Below are 18,114 nucleotides of genomic sequence, written 5' to 3' on the forward strand. Positions count from 1 at the left end.
TGTTTTGTAATAAAGAAAAAGGAAGTTTGTGGGTCTCCATGGAGAGAAACGGCTCTGCATAACTGTTTCTAGAGAGAAAGAGAGATCGGAGTTTAGTTCTCCGGCGAAGGGTCTCCCTTCGCCGGATTTTCCTCTTTTATACTTCCCTCTTTTCTGATATCTATTAATTTCTCTCCCTATCAACTTGTGGATTCTAGGTTCTTTGTCGAAAGTGAATCAAGAATATCGGCTTTCAATCCTATTGTGACACAATGGTGAATCGGGGATCATCTTGTCTGTTTTGAGAAAATGGGCATTTCAATTGTTATTTCAATGGTGATTAGAGAAGGTTAATCCCATTTCTCAAAGTTCTTCTCTTCCTTCATGGCTATTTCAATGGTAATTAATGAATGTTAGAATGTAGAGAAAACAAAAAATTCAAACTTATGGGATGGAATTCATGAGAAGGACATTGAACATTAGTTCATGACTTAAATCAGAGATTGAGAGAGAGAGTTCAGAGGGAGACAAGAGATTGAGAGAAGATAAATAATCCGGTGATGGCGGCGGTTTACCGGTGACGATTTTCTGGTGATGGCGACGGTTGTCCGGTGGCGGTTTCCAGTGACGGCGGCGTTTTCCGGTGACAGGGCGGTGGTTCTTCCAGTTATTTTGTCGTCCTTTGAGTTTATTTGTATTAATATTATAATAATTTCGTTTTTGTCGGACCTTTAGGGTCTCCTTTCACGGATCTTTAGGATCCTTTTGTCAGACCTTTAAAGTCTTTTTTCTCGGATCTTTAGGATCCCTTGTGTCTGTGTCTAGTCCAATTTCTTTCCCTTCATGAGACACTTTGCATTTAAAGGTATGTAACTCTCATGAAGTCTTCTGAGGAGAGAAATAACTATTATCATCCTTGTATCATTGTGACTTTATCACTTATTAATGGATATGTTTCCCTTGGATTAAAAAATAAATAAAAATAAATAAAAATAAATAGAAAATTAACATGGAAAATTTACAGGGACTACTTGACCGCCAAGAGGCTCTTGTTTATGGTTGGAGTCTGGAAAGAACAAAAATTGCATCAAAGGCTCAAGTCAAACTTGAGAATATTTGTTATTTTTCATTAAACTTGTGTGAATGCATATAACCGTTTTTGTATCTATTTAATGAAATAACTACAGATACCATTAGGTAGTAGAGTCTGAAATGACTTTTGCCTCCATTGGAGGTACAAAGCAAGTACGGTTAAGCCAACTGGATCCGAGCAAGACAGGTTAACCCGCATTGGACCCAAGCACATAAGACACTAGGCAGGACGAAGCAAACAAATGCCACCTAAGTCATATGGAGTTATGAGGATTGCAAACTGCCAAGTGAGTTAACCCTATGTCTTCTTTATTTTCATCAACATACTAAGGAGTAAGAACTGTTAAGTAATAACCAAGAAATCCCAAAATTATCATCCTCAATGATATTCAACTTCACAAATCTAATACAGGGATTGTCAATGTCAGATCTAGTTCTGCATTTTCTTTTAAATGTTTAGGCTCTAGACTGAGGAAACGAATTTGACGATTAACATTTCATGTCCAAAAACAAAAACTCATTGCTAAATTGATGGTGCAAGTAATAAACCATAATTTAACGGTATTCTCCAGGGATTAAATATCTTCCCGTCTGTATAAAAATCTTCGGCAAAATTTTAAAGTTAGCAACCAGAAAATAAAATGCCTCTATTCAGATAGAGTGAGGGAATAGCAGCTAATACTAATCTTACTAAAAAACCTGGCGGTACTTAACAACCTGGGATCGAAAGCTGTCACGACTGAGAATGTGTAGCTATTTGTTGAAGTTAAAGTATCTGAGCAGCTGTGTTCAACTTTTCTGCCAAACTGAGTTGTGTCCTTGTAAGACTTGACAAATATAGTAGTAGCAAATTGCCCTAAAAAAAGAACCCAAAGCATATTAGCGAAGAGCACATAAATCAAAGATTAATGATCAAAAGTGATATATGAAACTAAATTAAATGATTTCCATTGAAGGATCTTTAATATGGGTTATACCTGAATGCTGTCATTGATTAGCTTATCGAAAGCTCCAGGTGATATTTTTAGAATGGAAGATACAGTCTCCAATATGAATCTCCCAATATTATCGTCAGGAGCAACTCGTCCTTCCTGAAAGAGACAATAATTTACTGAAATTGAAAAGACATAAAATTGGGGAGAGCACATGATAATAAGAGAAACTAGAAAGAGTGTTTACCACAACATCGTCAACATATTTACCAACATCATCGATCAGCGCTAGCAGCCTTTCCATCGAAGCCTCCATTCCTTCCAATTCATTAGGAAGCTTGTCTACAATTGTGCTCTTCAAAATATCAACTAAAAGTACAGATGTAATAGATTAGTTCACCGGATTTGTAATGTTATAAATTAATGCAGGTTCAAAAAGAATTCCTCCTAAACAGGACTAAAACACAACGGCAATTGTCAAGGACACATGATTCCTAATGCTAAATGACAGAAGCTTGGCACAGCAGTACGAAATAAAAAAAGTGAAAATTTGAAATCACCCTAGAAACAGGATAAGAACCACAATTTCTTCTACTTTTAATTCTCTCAAACACAAACTCAAATGATGCACGTGAGTAACCTGAAGGTAAACTACATACAGAATCAGATACAAACAACCAATAAACACACATAATCAGATTGCTGTTTGTTAGAACTAAAAGTCGCGGAAGCTCGAACCTATTCTAGAAATTGATCCGACTACGAAAATTAATCGAGAAGCTATGCCAAAACTAAATATGTAAACAGAAATCTAACGAGGTTCGGCCTAAAGCCTACGTCCTCGGGCGAACAAGAAATCTTTATTGAAGATAGATGAAGACGACTCACACAACTCGCAAGTTCGTCCCAAGATGATACCGTATAGAAAATTAACTTTCTATACTAAATCTTCGACGACCGAGAAATTAAACACCGCTCAAAACTATGAACAAAATTTCTCTCATTCTTGCTCTCACTAACTAGCTCTCTCTAAAGAAGAGTTGTTGTTGAGTTGTTGTGGTGTTGTGATTAGAAGCACTCAAGACCCCCTTATTTATAACTATTATAAGCCGACTCAATTAGGCAATTGTATCCATCGACTATTATAAAGGATTTGCTTCAAATTTTGGAAACTGCCTCCTACCACCAAAACCGCCTATGAGCAATCTTGAAACCGCCTCTTGAATCCAATCTTGAAACTGCCTCTCACACTGTTACCTAAAATTGTGTAAGAGATCTACAAGAATAATAAACCATTAACATGAACCGAGTCACACTATGAATATCGTCCTGAATATCTTTCCTTAAGTTGATTATGATCTATTTACAAGCAACTACTCCCATATAATTATCATCCAAACTACGATTTGTTGAATCAAATATAATGAGAATACTAAAAAACTCAACATCATAGAAGACGAGTCCTTTGATAATATGGATTACAATACACTATGCATATGTCAATAGTTCATCCTATAGGCAATATAATGAAGAGTTTTATGATCCAAACATGTCCCAACCACCTCAATGGGATGACACTCAAACTAATGACTCTTCATCATCTTCATTATACCAACTTTATAGTCGTCTTGTCAGGACTAATATACAGCTTGAGCGGAAAGGTCAAGAGCTACGAGTTGAAAGATTAGCTCTAAATGAAAGAATTGGTAAAAATCTATAATTGCCCCTCAATAAGAAACTCAACATCATAGAAGATGAGTTCTTTGATAATATGGATTACAATACACAACACATGAGTCTTATGATGACGAGAACGTAGTATAAGTGAGGCAAATACTTTATTCGATTCTACCCCATATTTAGTTTCTGAGCATAGTGTTTTGTCAACTATAGAGTCGCCACTATCATTATATGAGTCCATTGATGAGAAAACTCTTTAACCACCTTCAGAGAAACCAAAACCTGAGGTTGTGTTGTCTCTCGAGTCTAAACCTTCTACTCATCTTATCCATTATAATCTTTTGGATCAAACTAGATGTCTTACTAAAGATGAAGATGAAGAACTATGGCTAGTTGAAATGTCTAAAGAGAGTGATGATTCACTTGACTCAGGTGCAGCCTAGACACTAATGAGAGTATCATGAAAGAAAGTTTAGAAAGTTTGTCTGAGTCTTTACCTAAGTCGGAATTTGAAGAACTAGAACCTAACTTGGAAGTAATTATGCAACAAGCCAATGAGGCTATTTTAGAAACTCCTAGTTTGAGTGTTGATCTAGATGAGTCCAATCTCTTAAATAATTATGCATTATGTTCCTCGGAAGTTCAAGTTACCCCGCTGCAATTACTTGTGAATTCTAACATGATCTCTCCACCCATTTGTCATGTCTATGAGGACACATTTTATCAATTGTCTGTCAACTGTAGTTTATCGCTGAACTTAATGATTATAGCTTCATCTAAGTTTGGGGATAACTCATCCACAGTGGAAGTCTCACTTAAATCGTCATATCATTTCATAGACGTGAGACTGAACCTTCCTGGATACTTCATTTTTTAGGTTCATCCTCAAATTTTCTAATTACTATTGTATGGGAGTCTTCAACTTAAAATCCAGTAGGTTTACAGTAATTTTCTTTTTTTCTTTCATCATCGTCTGGTCGAAGACGATAAATTTAGCGCTTCTTGGGAGGCAACCCATGCATTTGGTATAGGGCAGTGGAGTAATATAATATCTTTCCTCTCATCTTTTATTTTGGCATAGCCTTCAGAACATTGAGGACAGTATTCGGTTTAAGTTTGGAGATATGGAAGAACTTTTGCTAAGTCCTTCATTTCAAAAATTCAAGAGGGTTCAAATTTTTTAAATTTTGGCCTGAAAATGTGAGTCTAATAGTTGTTTTTGGCTTGTTAATAGTTATAAAGTCGAGTTGATCGCATTATCCAGTTGGTAAAAGTTTATTCATGAATGTCGAGTCTTAAGGTCGTTTGTGCTCTAGCCATGTGAGTATTATGGAAGTGAAGGATAGATGGTTCTGAGAGAACTAGATTAATCATTAATTGAGCGTGAGATATCTGAGTCTTTCGATTATCTTTGAGCGTACTCTCCTGCGCTGACTCTGAGTAGAATGAAGAACTACTGAACCCCACAACTATTATAAAAAGATCTCATTTGATCTCGTGTGCTCAACTTTCATAGCAACTAGGAGTGACATCATGATAGTGAATAAACCTTACTCTTGTAGTTCATGAAACTCGATAATAGTGTCAATCTTAGGAAGACAGATACTCTACCATCCATTCATCATACAACTCTCGAGAATGAAATAATGAAAAGTAAAGAAAGAAGAATGTGAAACCAAAGTTCGAAAAAAAAAAGTTGATTGACGAGAATATTAGTGTTGGTATTTGTATTGTTTGTAGTTGTGTTTTGAAAAGTTCATGTGAACTTTAGTTTGTTGTGTTAAATAAGGGTTCGAAGCAAAAAAGCTAAGTTTGGAAGTTGTTTGAAGTTCTTGAACATTGAAGACGTCGACATTCTCGGGATCTCACTTATCCATCTCATCAATGTATCTTTTGACCTTTAGGAAACATTATTAGAGGGTAGAGTAGGTGAGAAGGGTAAGTTGGCTTCCCCATTCCATTTAGTGGTTACTTTACTTTTCAGAGATCATTTGTTTTAAATTGTTGTCCTCACCCCTTTTTATTCGTTGAGTCCAGTTTAATGATCACACTCATGCATACGAGTGAACCATTCTTGAGTGATTTCATCTTGGAGCATATGTCTGTGAGGCCAAAGTCGAGGCGAAATGTATTAAGATAGAGATCAATATTCTGTATGTTCGGAACTGAAGTGATTCTCATTGTGGCTAGTTACGTACACTTCGAGTCTAGATTACTAGTGAAGAAATGTTTAACGTCTTTATAGTATTTTTAACTTTGTCTGATTCCTATTAGCTTGCTAAAATTTTCTAGGAGATAAATAGTGTTTGTCCATCTTAGTTTACTATGAGTACTTTTGGATCCTACTGTATTTTTGAAAAGTTTTTAAATTTTGTGGGTACATTCTCTGCAAACCCTCACGGGACAACACTCATCAACTAGGCAATAACCTAGGGGTTTAACGGCGTGTTGCATATGCTAAATGCAACCGGCATTCTCCGAAAGTGAGTTGGCCTTTTCTTTTATTATTTTGTTTTGCTCGAGGACTAGCAAAACCTAAGTTTGTGGATGTTCGATGGGTCATGAAAATCCATCTGAGTCGCTTAATTTGGGCAAGTTAGTCCATTTCAAGTCTTTATTATAATAAAATGATTGGTTTTCTTGAGTAGGTGTTTTTTATGGAGTTAAATGTGAAAAATGACTAAAAATGGGCGAAAGGCACACATTCGGTTAAGTTTCGGGCTAGCGGGATTGGTATAAGCTAGGTGGCGAGGATCTGTAGCGCGAAGCAGCTTCTTTCAGTGACCCGTGAAACATCAAATAATGTCTATTAGGCCAGCGATTCAGTGTAACACGGAGTTCAGTGGTCCTGGTCATCCATACGCGCCTAGATCCATGAACGTCTTCAACTAACGCTTAATAGCTTTTGTTACACATGATATCAATAGTTGTGTACCACTACTTTAATTCTAATCCTAAAATCCATCTTCTTCTACCTTCTTTAGCCACCTTCATCTCATCTCCTCAATTTTTTTCTACTTTTAATTTCTAGATCTAATTTCTATTTCTAGCCAATCTTCTTCTCCCATTTCTTTTCTACAACCTATTTCTTTCTTGTAAACTTTCTTCTTTCACCTATTCTCCTGCAATAAAAGATGATATTATTTGGATTTGGAGCATAATGTGGATTATATGTGGAGAATATTTGGAGCAAGGATTTGGGTGACTTCTTTTCTTTGTTTCATTTATTTCCATGTAATTTGTTTTATCAATGAATGTGTCTTTATATTCAATGAATAACTAATTTCATATATAGGGTTGTAGAGGAAACCTATTTTGGATCATTTTGAGATGTGTATTTGATTGATTCAATCCTCCAATTGATCTTAAATGTCTATTAATTGTCATTCCATTTAGATCTTATATTCTTTTCATTTTTCATGCTTCATAATTAGATATCTCATGCTACATTTAGTTGTTAGATAGAATATGCTTGTTAGATGATGAATAATTGTTAAAAGAGTATAGTCTTTATATGATAGTCAATTAGAAATACATAATTATGAAATGTGTAAATCAAGAATATCTTCCGAAATCTCCGCGGCTTTGGGGAATAAAGAAAAATCTCCGGGGAATAAATTCTCCGGGGAATGCATGTTTCTTTGTGAAATCTCTAGGGAATATTTTTTATGAGGAACACAATTTTTTTTATAACTTACACATGTTTCTTCTTCCTCTCTTCTTTCTTTCTCCGGAAAAAAACTTATTCATCTCATCTTTTTTCCTTCTATATCACTTCTCTTACTTATCTTCCCCAAATCTCAAATACATACTAACCTTATTTCTCTAAAATCAACAACAAGGTTAGAGAGATAAAGAGGAAAAAACATTCTAAACCCTAGAAATCATCAAACAAAATATTTTGAAGTTTTTAATACATCTTCCATGGGATGTCCAAAGCAAGTTTCTTCCTCCATTAATCCTCCCCAAGATAAACATATTATACCCTAAAAATTAATTAATTTTGAAACCCTAAAACATATTCACTTCTAAACATATTGGGTTGTTCTCCTATGTTTTTAGGGTTTTGTAATTAGAAGAAAACAAAGCTTTGAAAAATAAGATGAAGAAAAGAAGAAACTTGGAAAGAGTTTAGGATTTAGAACCCTAGAAAGATTTTGCTTAAATTTATAAAAGTTCTTTCTAAATTCGTTTATATGATCTTCTAAAAATTTAGTTTTGGTTAACTCTAAAATTGGGAGCCCTATAACAAAAATGAATATAAAAAAAAGTCAATCTTGGTAGACCAATTTTGTAGAGAATTTCGTTCTCCAGAGATTTTTTTTTTATTCCCCAAAGCCGCGACCAATAAATAGTCCATTATGTTAGATTTCGAGTGATAATGAAAAAGGGATTAGTTAATTAGTTGCATATTTTAGGGAGTGAATTTATGTTGTGGAATTGAAAATCCTAAATCATTTCTCATATTGCCTTCATTCTTCTTTAGTCTATTGTTGTTTTTTTATTAAAATAATTTTCAAAACAAAACCAAATTTATGAATGGGGTGTTAATATGAAATTTAAGTCGAATATACTTATCCTCATGGATCGATCCGGATTTCCAGATTTACTATAATTTTTTTTTTTTGTTGAAGCAGATTTACTATAACTTGATCTCGTATACTTGCGGAAGTATACCCATTTTGGGCCTATCAATACACAAGATCACACACTCACAAAAAACTCACACATATGTTTAACACAAACACAATTTTTAGGCCCGAGTCCCTCAAGGTTGGAGTTGATTTTTTTAAATTGAGTCCCTTGATTTAATTTTGGGTAGAAAAAGAGTTTTTATAGGCCTAACCCCTCTTGAGTTAGACTTGCTCTAGTGAAAAACAAAAAAAATTAGGTAAAGAGGAAATTCACTGTTGCGGAATCTCCTTTTCCAACTAAAGCCATTACCCAAAACCAAAATAACATTCCCTTTGCCCCCAGGTTCTCACAACTTAAGGAAAAGGTTCAAACAACCATCGAAATGGTGATATTAATTTTTAGAAAATGACTTTTTGGGTTGAAAAAATTATCATACTTATAAAAAAAGCCTACATTTTTTCTATTAACTAAAAGTTGTCAAAACATTACGATTAATGATACATAAAGTGTAAAATAATATGATTAGTTGTCATTAAGGGTTTGTTTAATACGTGAGCAAAGTGGGTAAGAAAATGGGTTATTTCCCTAATAGCCCCCAACTTTGTGACTGGTTTCCTGCCTAGCCCCCTACTTTATCAAAAATACCCAGATGCCCCCTTATTCAGATTCCGTTATAACACCGTTAACTAGTCATCATCTCTCTCTCCTTCATCTCATCTCGTCTCTCTGCCACCTCATCATCTTCACCGGCGACCTTCAACATTAAAAAAAAATTCTCTCTCCTCTCTCTCTCTAAATTTTTTTTCTTTACAGATCAGATCTTTGTTTGTTCACGAAGATCAAATCTTGGTTTGTTCGTGAAGAACATACCATGAAAAGGGTCTGCCCGTGAAGAACAAACCAAAATCTGGTCTGTAAAAGAAAAAAAAATTAGAGAGAGAGAGAGGAAAAAGAAAATAATTTTTTTTTTTATGTTGAAGGTCGCCGGTGAAGATGATGAGGTGGCAGAGAGAGGAGATGAGATGGAAGAGAGATGAGATGAGATGGAAGAGAGATAGATGATGACTAGTTAACGGTGTTATAACGAAATCTAAAAAAAGGGGCCATCTAGGTATTTTTGATAAAGTAGGGGTTAGGCAGGAAACTGATCACAAAGTTGGAGGCTATTAGGGAAATAACCCTAAGAAAATTGAGTTATGTAAGAAAATCAATTCTCTTCTGTATGATTGGTCCTTAAGAGTGAGAAACCCGAATCCTTGTGAAAAAAAGTGGGAAAAATGATGTTTTGTTTTACCAAAAGAAGGTGGGAAAACCTAATCCTCTTCCAAACAACGCTCTCTCCTCTTCCAGTCTTCTGCCTTTCTCTCTCAAACTTCCTTCTCTCTCCTTCACCTCTGCAAACCTTTAGTTATCTCTCTAATATCATTTTTTCTCTCTGATCTTCTCTATTTCCATGGTCGCAAGCTCTGTCTCCCATGGCTCTAATAACACTAATTGTTCTACAACTACAACCCTTAAATCCAATTATAGTCCAAAAGCTTCTCCAATTTTTGTGATTAAGATTGATCCTTAAACTCCTAATTCTTCGAATTTCAGATCTTCTTTGGTGAATCAATAGCATAACCATCAAAGATGTTGTAACCCTAATTAAAAAACCCAATTTGATTCCAAAAAGAGGAAAATCTCTGATGTCCTAACCATCTTAGGTATCGTACTACCAATGGAGAGAAAAATCTTTGATTCAAGTATGATTTCCCTTTCCATAACTGCAAAAACCAATTTGATTTTAAGTATCATTCATGTAACCTTAATTGCAAAACCCAATTTGATTCTAAGAAGTTGTGGTCACTCTTGCAGAAACCAAATTCAAGTAATTTTTTGTAACTCAGATTGAAGCAAAAACCAATTGACTTCAAGTATGGGACTGACCTCCCTCTCTATGTACCGATCTTTCTTCATTTGAAATTATTTACCCGATCTCCCTCTCTCTCACTCACTCACTATCTCTCTCTCTCTCTCTCTCCCTCTCTCTCTATCTCTCTCTCGATCTTTCGATCTCTCTCGATCTAGTAGGATGCTAGGGGTACTAAAGATGGGATCAAGGCTAAAATTATAAAGGCCTACCTAAAAGCTAATTCGATATTGTTTTTGGAGGCACCCTTATTTTCTAACATTCCCATCAAACACCTATAAGCTAATTTCACATATGAAAAACTATTTTCTTTCCGATCACAAAAGGTTAGTTTTCACATACATGTACTTTTCCACGTAACAAACGGATCCCAAGGTCATTTTGTATTTTTTCATCCCCAAACTACCCTTATATATTTAAATCAATTTTTGTGACAACAAGCTCTCTTTTTAGGGATTTCTTTTTCTTTTTCTTCTTCTTCACTGACTAAGATAGAGATAGAGATAGAGAAAATGAGATTTCTAGAGAGAAACAAATGATGGAGCTCGGGATTAGGAGGATTTTCAGAGAGCGAACACGGCACAAAGGCATCATCATCTTCGTCCAAATCTTCTTCGCCATCATCATTCTTCTTCTCTGATTTTTGTTATTTTTTTTGTGGTGTTTATAAATCGTTAGCAATCACTTATCAACCAACTAAAACATGTTTTATGATGACATGAACCTCAACCAATAACATCATCTATTTTATAGTAATATTTAGAGAAAAGGTTTGCCATTTAAGATCTCAAAGTCTGCATTCAAAATAAGAGGCTAGAAGATAGATTTTACAGACCTAATGTGTCCCACATTGAATAAAAAAGAGTTCATAAGAGTTGCATCCCGCCTTAATCCAGATTGGTAAAATTAAATCCATAAATCAACTAATAAAATGATATGGAAAAGGGAGAATTACTCAAACCCCCAACTTTTGATAATGCGTTTACTGAAACCCCCCACTTTTATTAGTAATTACTGAAACCCCCCACTTTCGTTAAATTTAACTTTGATATTTTCAATATTACTTTCTTGCCCTCTTACATTTTACCCCACTTTTTGGTAATGCGTTTATTGAAACCCCCACCTTTTATTAGTAATTACTGAAACCCCCACCTTTTGTTTTACTTTGAACAAATTAATGGTCAATTCCAGACAAAAATGAAAACCTAGTTGGACAAATCCCTCATTCGAAGAATCCTAGCTCGAAATTGAAGAAGTTCTAATGGAGTACACCACTAATTCGAAGATTCCTAGCTCGAATAAATGTGGTTCCAATCGGCAATCTTTAGAGAGAGAGAGAGAGACAACTCGAAATTGCAGAAATTGTGTATTGACTTCACCCCAATTCGAAGAACCCTATTTCGATTGAAGGGTAGTTCGATCAGTACGAGAGAGAGGGATGTATTATCAGGATTCGACAATCTTTAGAGAGAGACACCTCGAAATTATCTCTCTCTATAGAGAAAGGGGGGGGGAGGGGTTCAGTAATTATTAATAAAAGTGGAGAGTTTCAGTTAAGTAAATACACAAGCACTAACCGCAGTGAAGTAAATAAACAAGCACTAACCCAGATTTTCCGTTAAACCAAGAATCATGACCCCTGCTATTACTGCAATGAGAAGATAGAAACAGAAGAAGGCAAATGATTCAGATCCATGACTATCAAGGAACTTGCAAACCTTATATCTGAAACTAAAATTTATCTGGTGATGATGAATATGAAAATTTTCAGATTTGAAGAAGAAACTTCAGTTTTTTATTATCGTGTTGAGAATCGAATTTGTAAAATCTGAGCCCGAGATTACAGTCTGTCCAATTTGCAATTTACATGTTGCACACCCCAATTTGCAATTTACATTTCGCAACCCCCAGTTTACATTCTACATTTTGCAAACCCCCATAATAATTGCAAACCCAGTTTGTAGAAAAACAGAAAAAATGACTTTTTTTTTTCCTGAGTTTTTTTTCTTTTAAAAAAGAAAATTGAAAGTGCATTTGTTAGAAAGCAATGAAAAGTCCTTTCTAAATAAATAAATTTCATAAAAATCTGACATCTCAAAAACAAGTTATATAGATTTAAAGTTTTAAAAAGAAATAAAAAAAATAGTTATACAAAATGACAAAAAGGTACTTTAGTCTTTGTATGTTTTTTGACCTGACTAATAATTATGAAATGCTTTGTGTTTTTTTTACTTATTTTCACTATTATTTTGACCTTTTTAGTCAAAGCCCCTTAAATATTCTAGGGATAATAAATAAAGAAAAAATATGTGACCGTCACAATACTTTTTTTTGTTGAAGGACCGTCACAATACTTCATAACATTAGTATTGAATGACCTATTAACAAATTATTCAGTGTAATGTTATGTATCATGCAAATCCCCTTCAAAGGAAGTCTATATATAGTGTCATTTTGTTACAATTCATCAAATTTTTATGTATTGTGGAAGTCTAACTCAATGGCTTATCTTTCAACCAAAAAAACTCAATGGCTTTTATAACCATGGTACAATCCAACCTAAAGGATGATATTTTTATTGTAATCTCTAGGGAAAAATGGGATGTTGGAGGATGCTAAAGGTTTTCTAGACTTCAACACTAGAATGTTAATGTTAATGAACCGTTGACGTGTTATATCTCTACTAGTCTTTACTCTTATTAATATATTTGAGGACCTGACAAATTAACTAATCATTGAATCTTTAGTTTCAGACTGCAAAATGGTGTGCACTTGCTAAATCTAGTTTCTTGTTTTCTTGTTTTTTAAACTTTAATCTATATATTCCCCATTATTAAAAAATGTGAACAAAAATACCTTAACCTGCCATTAAATTTAAGAAGACAAAAAGATGTAATAAATGTTTCAAACTTTCGATAAGATAGCACCAGATAACTATTTCTAAGAGCATCTCCAATGGGAAACTCTAATAAACACTCTAAAAGTCCTAGTTGTCAAGGACCAATAGAGATTCTCTTTCCTAAATGTCAATATAGAGACACTCTAATTTTTGTTGGTCTCCAATGGAGATCTCTAAAGTGTCTATACTTAATACACAAATCCTTCTTCAATTCAATAGATAAAAAGTAGTTGAAAAGCAAGATTTTCTATTGGTTGAAATTTAAAAGTAACACTTAGAGAGTCTCAAGTAGACACTCTCATTTTAGAGTTTCTCTCTCTAGACACTCTATAATAAATGTGTTCACTTCATATTAGAGTGTCTAATAAAGTGTTCCATTGGAGATGATTTTTTAACAAAAACTCCAAGAAGTCTATGTGGCACTCTAAGTGTTAGAGATTGAGTGTCCCATTGGAGATGCTCTAAGCTGTTTATTGTTGGAGAGAATAAAAATGAAAATAGAGAAACTGTCACGTTTTCTAAGATACAATATTTTACGGAGAAGAAAACATCTTCTTCCTACTCCGGCCACCATCATTGTCTTTGTCCTCTCAATCTCTCTCCTCTTCATATCTCTGTCTCTCCTCAATTCTTTATCCCCTTCGTCAAAAAAACAGATACTAGTTTAAGCGCTCTTCCGAACTGGTGAATCTGTCACTAGTTTTGGGGTTCCTCAGACCAATGCATTAGTTAAGTTAAGTGAAATCGCCAACCAATGGTTTGGGAAAATCAGTCCTGTTTAGGGAACACCCAAAATCATTTGGGCTCAACACCAAATCCGTTTCCCAGCAAAAGGATAACCCCTTCCGTGAAATAGATGAAGAAAAAAGGTTGAGGAGAGAAACAGGGAGAGAGGGAGAAAGAAAGGGCGAAGAAGAGGAAAAAAGAAAAGAAAAAAAAGACTAAAACGTTAGTGATGGCCAATGCTCGTAGTAGGAGATGAAAAAGATAGGAAAATGTCTTGTTTCTCTTTAAAATTTTGTACTGAATTTCACTTTACTTTTGTACTTCCAAATTTTTTCTTGTTTCCCAGAAGTGCCAGCCAGTCTAAATCTGCGTCAAGTCGAACTTTAGAATATTTGTTCTTTTTCCATTTAACTCGTGTGAATGACTAACTGATTTTCCTTCTATTTAATGCCAAAATAACCAGACACCAATATGTCAGGAGAATCGGAAATGACTTCGGCCTTCATGACCGAAGGAACAAAAGCCAGCAAGGTACAATTCAAAAAAAAACAAAGCCAGTAAGGTTAAGCTAAATAGGACCCGAGCAAGTCAGCTTAACCCGAATTGAACTCTGACCACAAAAGACTCAGGCAGGAATAAAAAACAAACAGCACCCAAGTCATATGGAGGTACAAAAATATTGTGTTATTGAGGGTTGAAAAATGCCAACCTAGTGTACCCTAAGCCTCCTTCATCAACATACTAGAACTTTTAAAATAAACGAGAAATCACAAAATTATTATCCTCACTGATATTCAGCTTAACAACTCTAGTAGGAGCCGTTGTCGGCCCTAGTTCTGCAGTTTCTTTTAAATGTTCAGGCTCGGGCCTCGGCACACGAGTCTGACGATAAACATCTCATGTTCAAAAATAAAACCTTGTGGCTAAGAGAAGCAAAATTTGATGATGCAAGTAATAAACCATAGTTTAACAATATTCTCCAGGGATTAAATATCTTCCCGTCTGTAAAAAATATCTTCGGCAAAATTTTACAGTTAGCAAACCGGAAAACAAAATGCCCCTATTCAGATAGTGCGAGCAGAACAAGGACGATAACTAATCTTACTAAAATACCTGGTGCTCCTTGACAACCTGGGATCGAAAGCTGTCACGACTGAGAATGTGTAGCTATTTGTTGAAGTTAAAGTATCTGAGCAGCTGTGTTCAACTTTTCTGCCAAACTGAGTTGTGTCCTTGTAAGACTTGACAAATATAGTAGTAGCAAATTGTCCTAAAAAAAGAACCCAAAGCATATTAGCGAAGAGCACATAAATCAAAGATTAATGATCAAAAGTGATATATGAAACTAAATTAAATGATTTCCATTGAAGGATCTTTAATATGGGTTATACCTGAATGCTGTCATTGATTAGCTTATCGAAAGCTCCAGGTGATATTTTTGGAATGGAAGATACAGTCTCCAATATGAATCTCCCAATATTATCGTCAGGAGCAACTCGTCCTTCCTGAAAGGGACAATAATTTACTGAAATTGAAAAGACATAAAATTGGGGAGAGCACGTGATAATAAGAGAAACTAGAAAGAGTGTTTACCACAACATCGTCAACATATTTAGCAACATCATCAATCAGAGCTAGCAGCCTTTCCATCGAAGCCTCCATTCCTTCCAAATCATTAGGAAGCTTGTCCACAATTGTGCTCTTCAAAACATCAACTGAAAGTACAGATGCAATAGATTAGTTCACACTTTAAAAAAAAATAGATTAGTTCACCGGATTTGTAATGTTACAAATTAATGGAGGTTCAAAAAGAATTCCTCATAAACAGGACTAAAACACAATGGCAATTGTCAAGGACACATGATTCCTAATGCTAAATGACAGAAGCATAGCACAGCAGTAAGATATAAAGAAGTGAAAATTTGAAATCACCCAAGAAACAGGATCAGTACCGAACCACAATTTCTTCTACTTTTAATTCTCTCAAACACAAACTCAAATGATGCACGTGAGTAACTTGAAGGTAAACTACATACAGAATCAGATACAAACAACCACTAAACACACATAATCAGATTGCTGTTAACTAAAATTGTGTAAGAGATCTACAAGAACATAAAACTTAGTCGATGAAGTATGAGAAACACTACAAGTTTTCTTAGTTTTATCTTCTACTCTAATAATTTTACAAAGATAGAGGTGATGTGTAGAAAATTGTTCCATTAGCGTTCTGTTTTGCTTTTGAACTTTTACTGATTAGGTTATACAAAAAGATCAACCTATCTATGCAAACATACTATATAAGAAGGGATCTTACTCATAAATTGTTAAAATACAAGAGAAGTCTATAAAGAAAAGAGAGATAAATACATACACCCAACACTTTCCGCTTCAATCATGCGAAGATCAAGAGGAATTTCCTGAAATTGTGCTGCAAGCTGTCGATCTCCTAAATTCAAGTTAACTGAAACAAAAGCTTTGATGCTAGCTTCACCGTTCTTGAATCCAGTATCAACAGTCAAATGAACAGGATTTTGTACTTCTCTTGAATAAAATTCATGGATCAGTGCACTACCACCTGAGACCCCAAAGCCGGTTGAGTACCTGTCAACAAACGAAATGACACAAATGTATACAGTGAACTTTAAAGTAGTGACAATGACTAATTTGTGCAATTTCAGTCAGTTGCAAGACTCCAATCCAACATTTGAACTGTGTTTCCTGCGTTACCATAGTAAAGGCGTCTAGTGTCGATATGGTGACTTTCTACCGACACCACACGCACCTATAAGTTAAAGGAATACCCTTGCACAAAGTTGGTAAACGCTAATAAAACCTCTTCACTGAGGCGGAACTCTAATAAGGTGAAACAGAGCAATACTTATCACAGAACCCATAAACCCATATTGAACTTCATAATGTACCCATTATCTACTATCAGTCTATTAGACTATTATCAAAATAACAATTTAGCACTTCTTTCTGATAACCTATAAAGTGAATGTTTAGGGGACAAGGCATTCAGCATTCAAAATTCAAGGAAAAAAAAACTGATTAAAAGAAGAAAAGTAAAACTATAAGAGTAAAGAAAGTACGAAACTAATTAGCACAAAATGTTACCATCCAACAATGACTTCCTTGGGGTTCACTTTCTGGTGAGATAACAGCATGTTATGGTGATAATCAATATCCAATGCCACCTAAACACATGAATAAGAGAAAAGATAAGTAAATAACTTAATCACAACTCTCTTATCCAAAGGAGGTAGCAGTCTTATCTAATGCCCTAAATCTCAATTTTGTTATCAGCTTCAAAAGAGTTAGCAGTAATATCTAATGCCCTAAATCCCAATTCTCGCTATGTCATACGGTTTCAATTAGCTTCAAATCATATAAGACACATATAAGATTCACAACAAAATCGAATACGCTAGACTTAAACCCTAGTACTGTGAGTTCCAACAATTTAAACAAATCGAGGAGGAAAAAGTTAGTGAAAGAAACACAACCTGACCGGAAGATTCGTTGTGAGGAACAGCATAGGAGTTCCTAATATCGACGGTTCCATCAGGAAGAACTGAACCGAGAAGAGTACCAATTACCCTCTCTGCTTGATCTGGACGCCTCACGTAACAATCGCAGATGTTGAAGATGACAACGGGATGAACTTTGGCAGACAAACTGGTCGGCGATGGAGAGAACTGCAAAACCGTAGCCATTATCACTCGATCTAAGAATTTTCTAGTGGAGATAGAGAAAAGATCGAGCGAAGATGAAAAGGGAAAGGAGGGATTGGGACTTCTAGGGTTTGGAGATTTATGAGAGAGGGACGGGTCCAAAGTTAAATTCGGGTTACTTGCTAATGGTTATTTTCTTTTTCATCCCCTAATACGTGACTAGCTTCCTTTTTGACCTACTGTTTTTCATTTATTCAAAAATAGTCTCATTTTCTTAAGACCGACAATCAACTTTACCAGTTCATCTTTTCTCTTCCCTTATTACCCTTCCTCTAAAATTAATTTGTTTTTATTTTTATTGTCTTCTTTGTCGTCTTAGAAGAGGTCGACGATGGCATGTCGACCGATCGATTGTTGACGACCTTATTGTTCTTTTATGTGTTCTTCTTCAAGTATGAAGAAGAAGAAGTAGAAGTATGGGCCAAAAAACAAAACAATCCTTTGTAATATGAAAGGTTAAAATAGCAAGGTCATCGCTTTGGGAAAACAAGAAAATTTTCCAAGGTACAAAAACTTCCGTCA

At 35.0% G+C, this 18,114-nt stretch overlaps 2 protein-coding genes across 2 annotated transcripts; both read right to left on the minus strand.

Annotated features, from left to right (window-relative positions):
- Positions 1-1,785: 1,785 nt before the first annotated feature.
- Positions 1,786-2,391, minus strand: LOC147568418 (eukaryotic translation initiation factor 3 subunit F-like). The gene is made up of 3 exons (XM_086670958.1): positions 2,251-2,391; positions 2,049-2,162; positions 1,786-1,927 (listed from the first exon to the last, which is right to left on the minus strand). The coding sequence occupies exons 1-3, from the start codon at positions 2,317-2,319 to the stop codon at positions 1,838-1,840; spliced, it is 273 nt and encodes a 90-aa protein (XP_086527084.1). The 5' UTR covers positions 2,320-2,391; the 3' UTR covers positions 1,786-1,837.
- A 12,388-nt stretch (positions 2,392-14,779) lies between these two features.
- LOC147568419 (eukaryotic translation initiation factor 3 subunit F-like) lies at positions 14,780-17,821 on the minus strand. The gene is made up of 6 exons (XM_086654859.1): positions 17,365-17,821; positions 16,976-17,055; positions 16,230-16,459; positions 15,449-15,570; positions 15,247-15,360; positions 14,780-15,125 (listed from the first exon to the last, which is right to left on the minus strand). The coding sequence occupies exons 1-6, from the start codon at positions 17,572-17,574 to the stop codon at positions 15,036-15,038; spliced, it is 846 nt and encodes a 281-aa protein (XP_086510985.1). The 5' UTR covers positions 17,575-17,821; the 3' UTR covers positions 14,780-15,035.
- Positions 17,822-18,114: the final 293 nt, after the last annotated feature.

This window comes from Eschscholzia californica, unplaced genomic scaffold (genome assembly GCF_041429995.1).
Source record: "Eschscholzia californica isolate CP2 unplaced genomic scaffold, dmEscCali1.0.p SCAF_1, whole genome shotgun sequence".
NCBI lineage: Eukaryota > Viridiplantae > Streptophyta > Magnoliopsida > Ranunculales > Papaveraceae > Eschscholzia > Eschscholzia californica.

Excerpts from the sequence above, each read along its gene's own strand:
- LOC147568418 (XM_086670958.1), bottom strand. The coding sequence starts at position 2,319 with ATGGAGGCTTCGATGGAAAGGCTGCTAGCGCTGATCGATGATGTTGGT. Across the intron at positions 2,163-2,250 it reads AATATGTTGACGATGTTGTG|GAAGGACGAGTTGCTCCTGA; the intron begins GTAAACACTCTT and ends TGTCTCTTTCAG. Across the intron at positions 1,928-2,048 it reads TAATCAATGACAGCATTCAG|GGCAATTTGCTACTACTATA; the intron begins GTATAACCCATA and ends TTCTTTTTTTAG.
- LOC147568419 (XM_086654859.1), bottom strand. The coding sequence starts at position 17,574 with ATGGCTACGGTTTTGCAGTTCTCTCCATCGCCGACCAGTTTGTCTGCC. Across the intron at positions 15,361-15,448 it reads AATATGTTGACGATGTTGTG|GAAGGACGAGTTGCTCCTGA; the intron begins GTAAACACTCTT and ends TGTCCCTTTCAG. Across the intron at positions 15,126-15,246 it reads TAATCAATGACAGCATTCAG|GACAATTTGCTACTACTATA; the intron begins GTATAACCCATA and ends TTCTTTTTTTAG.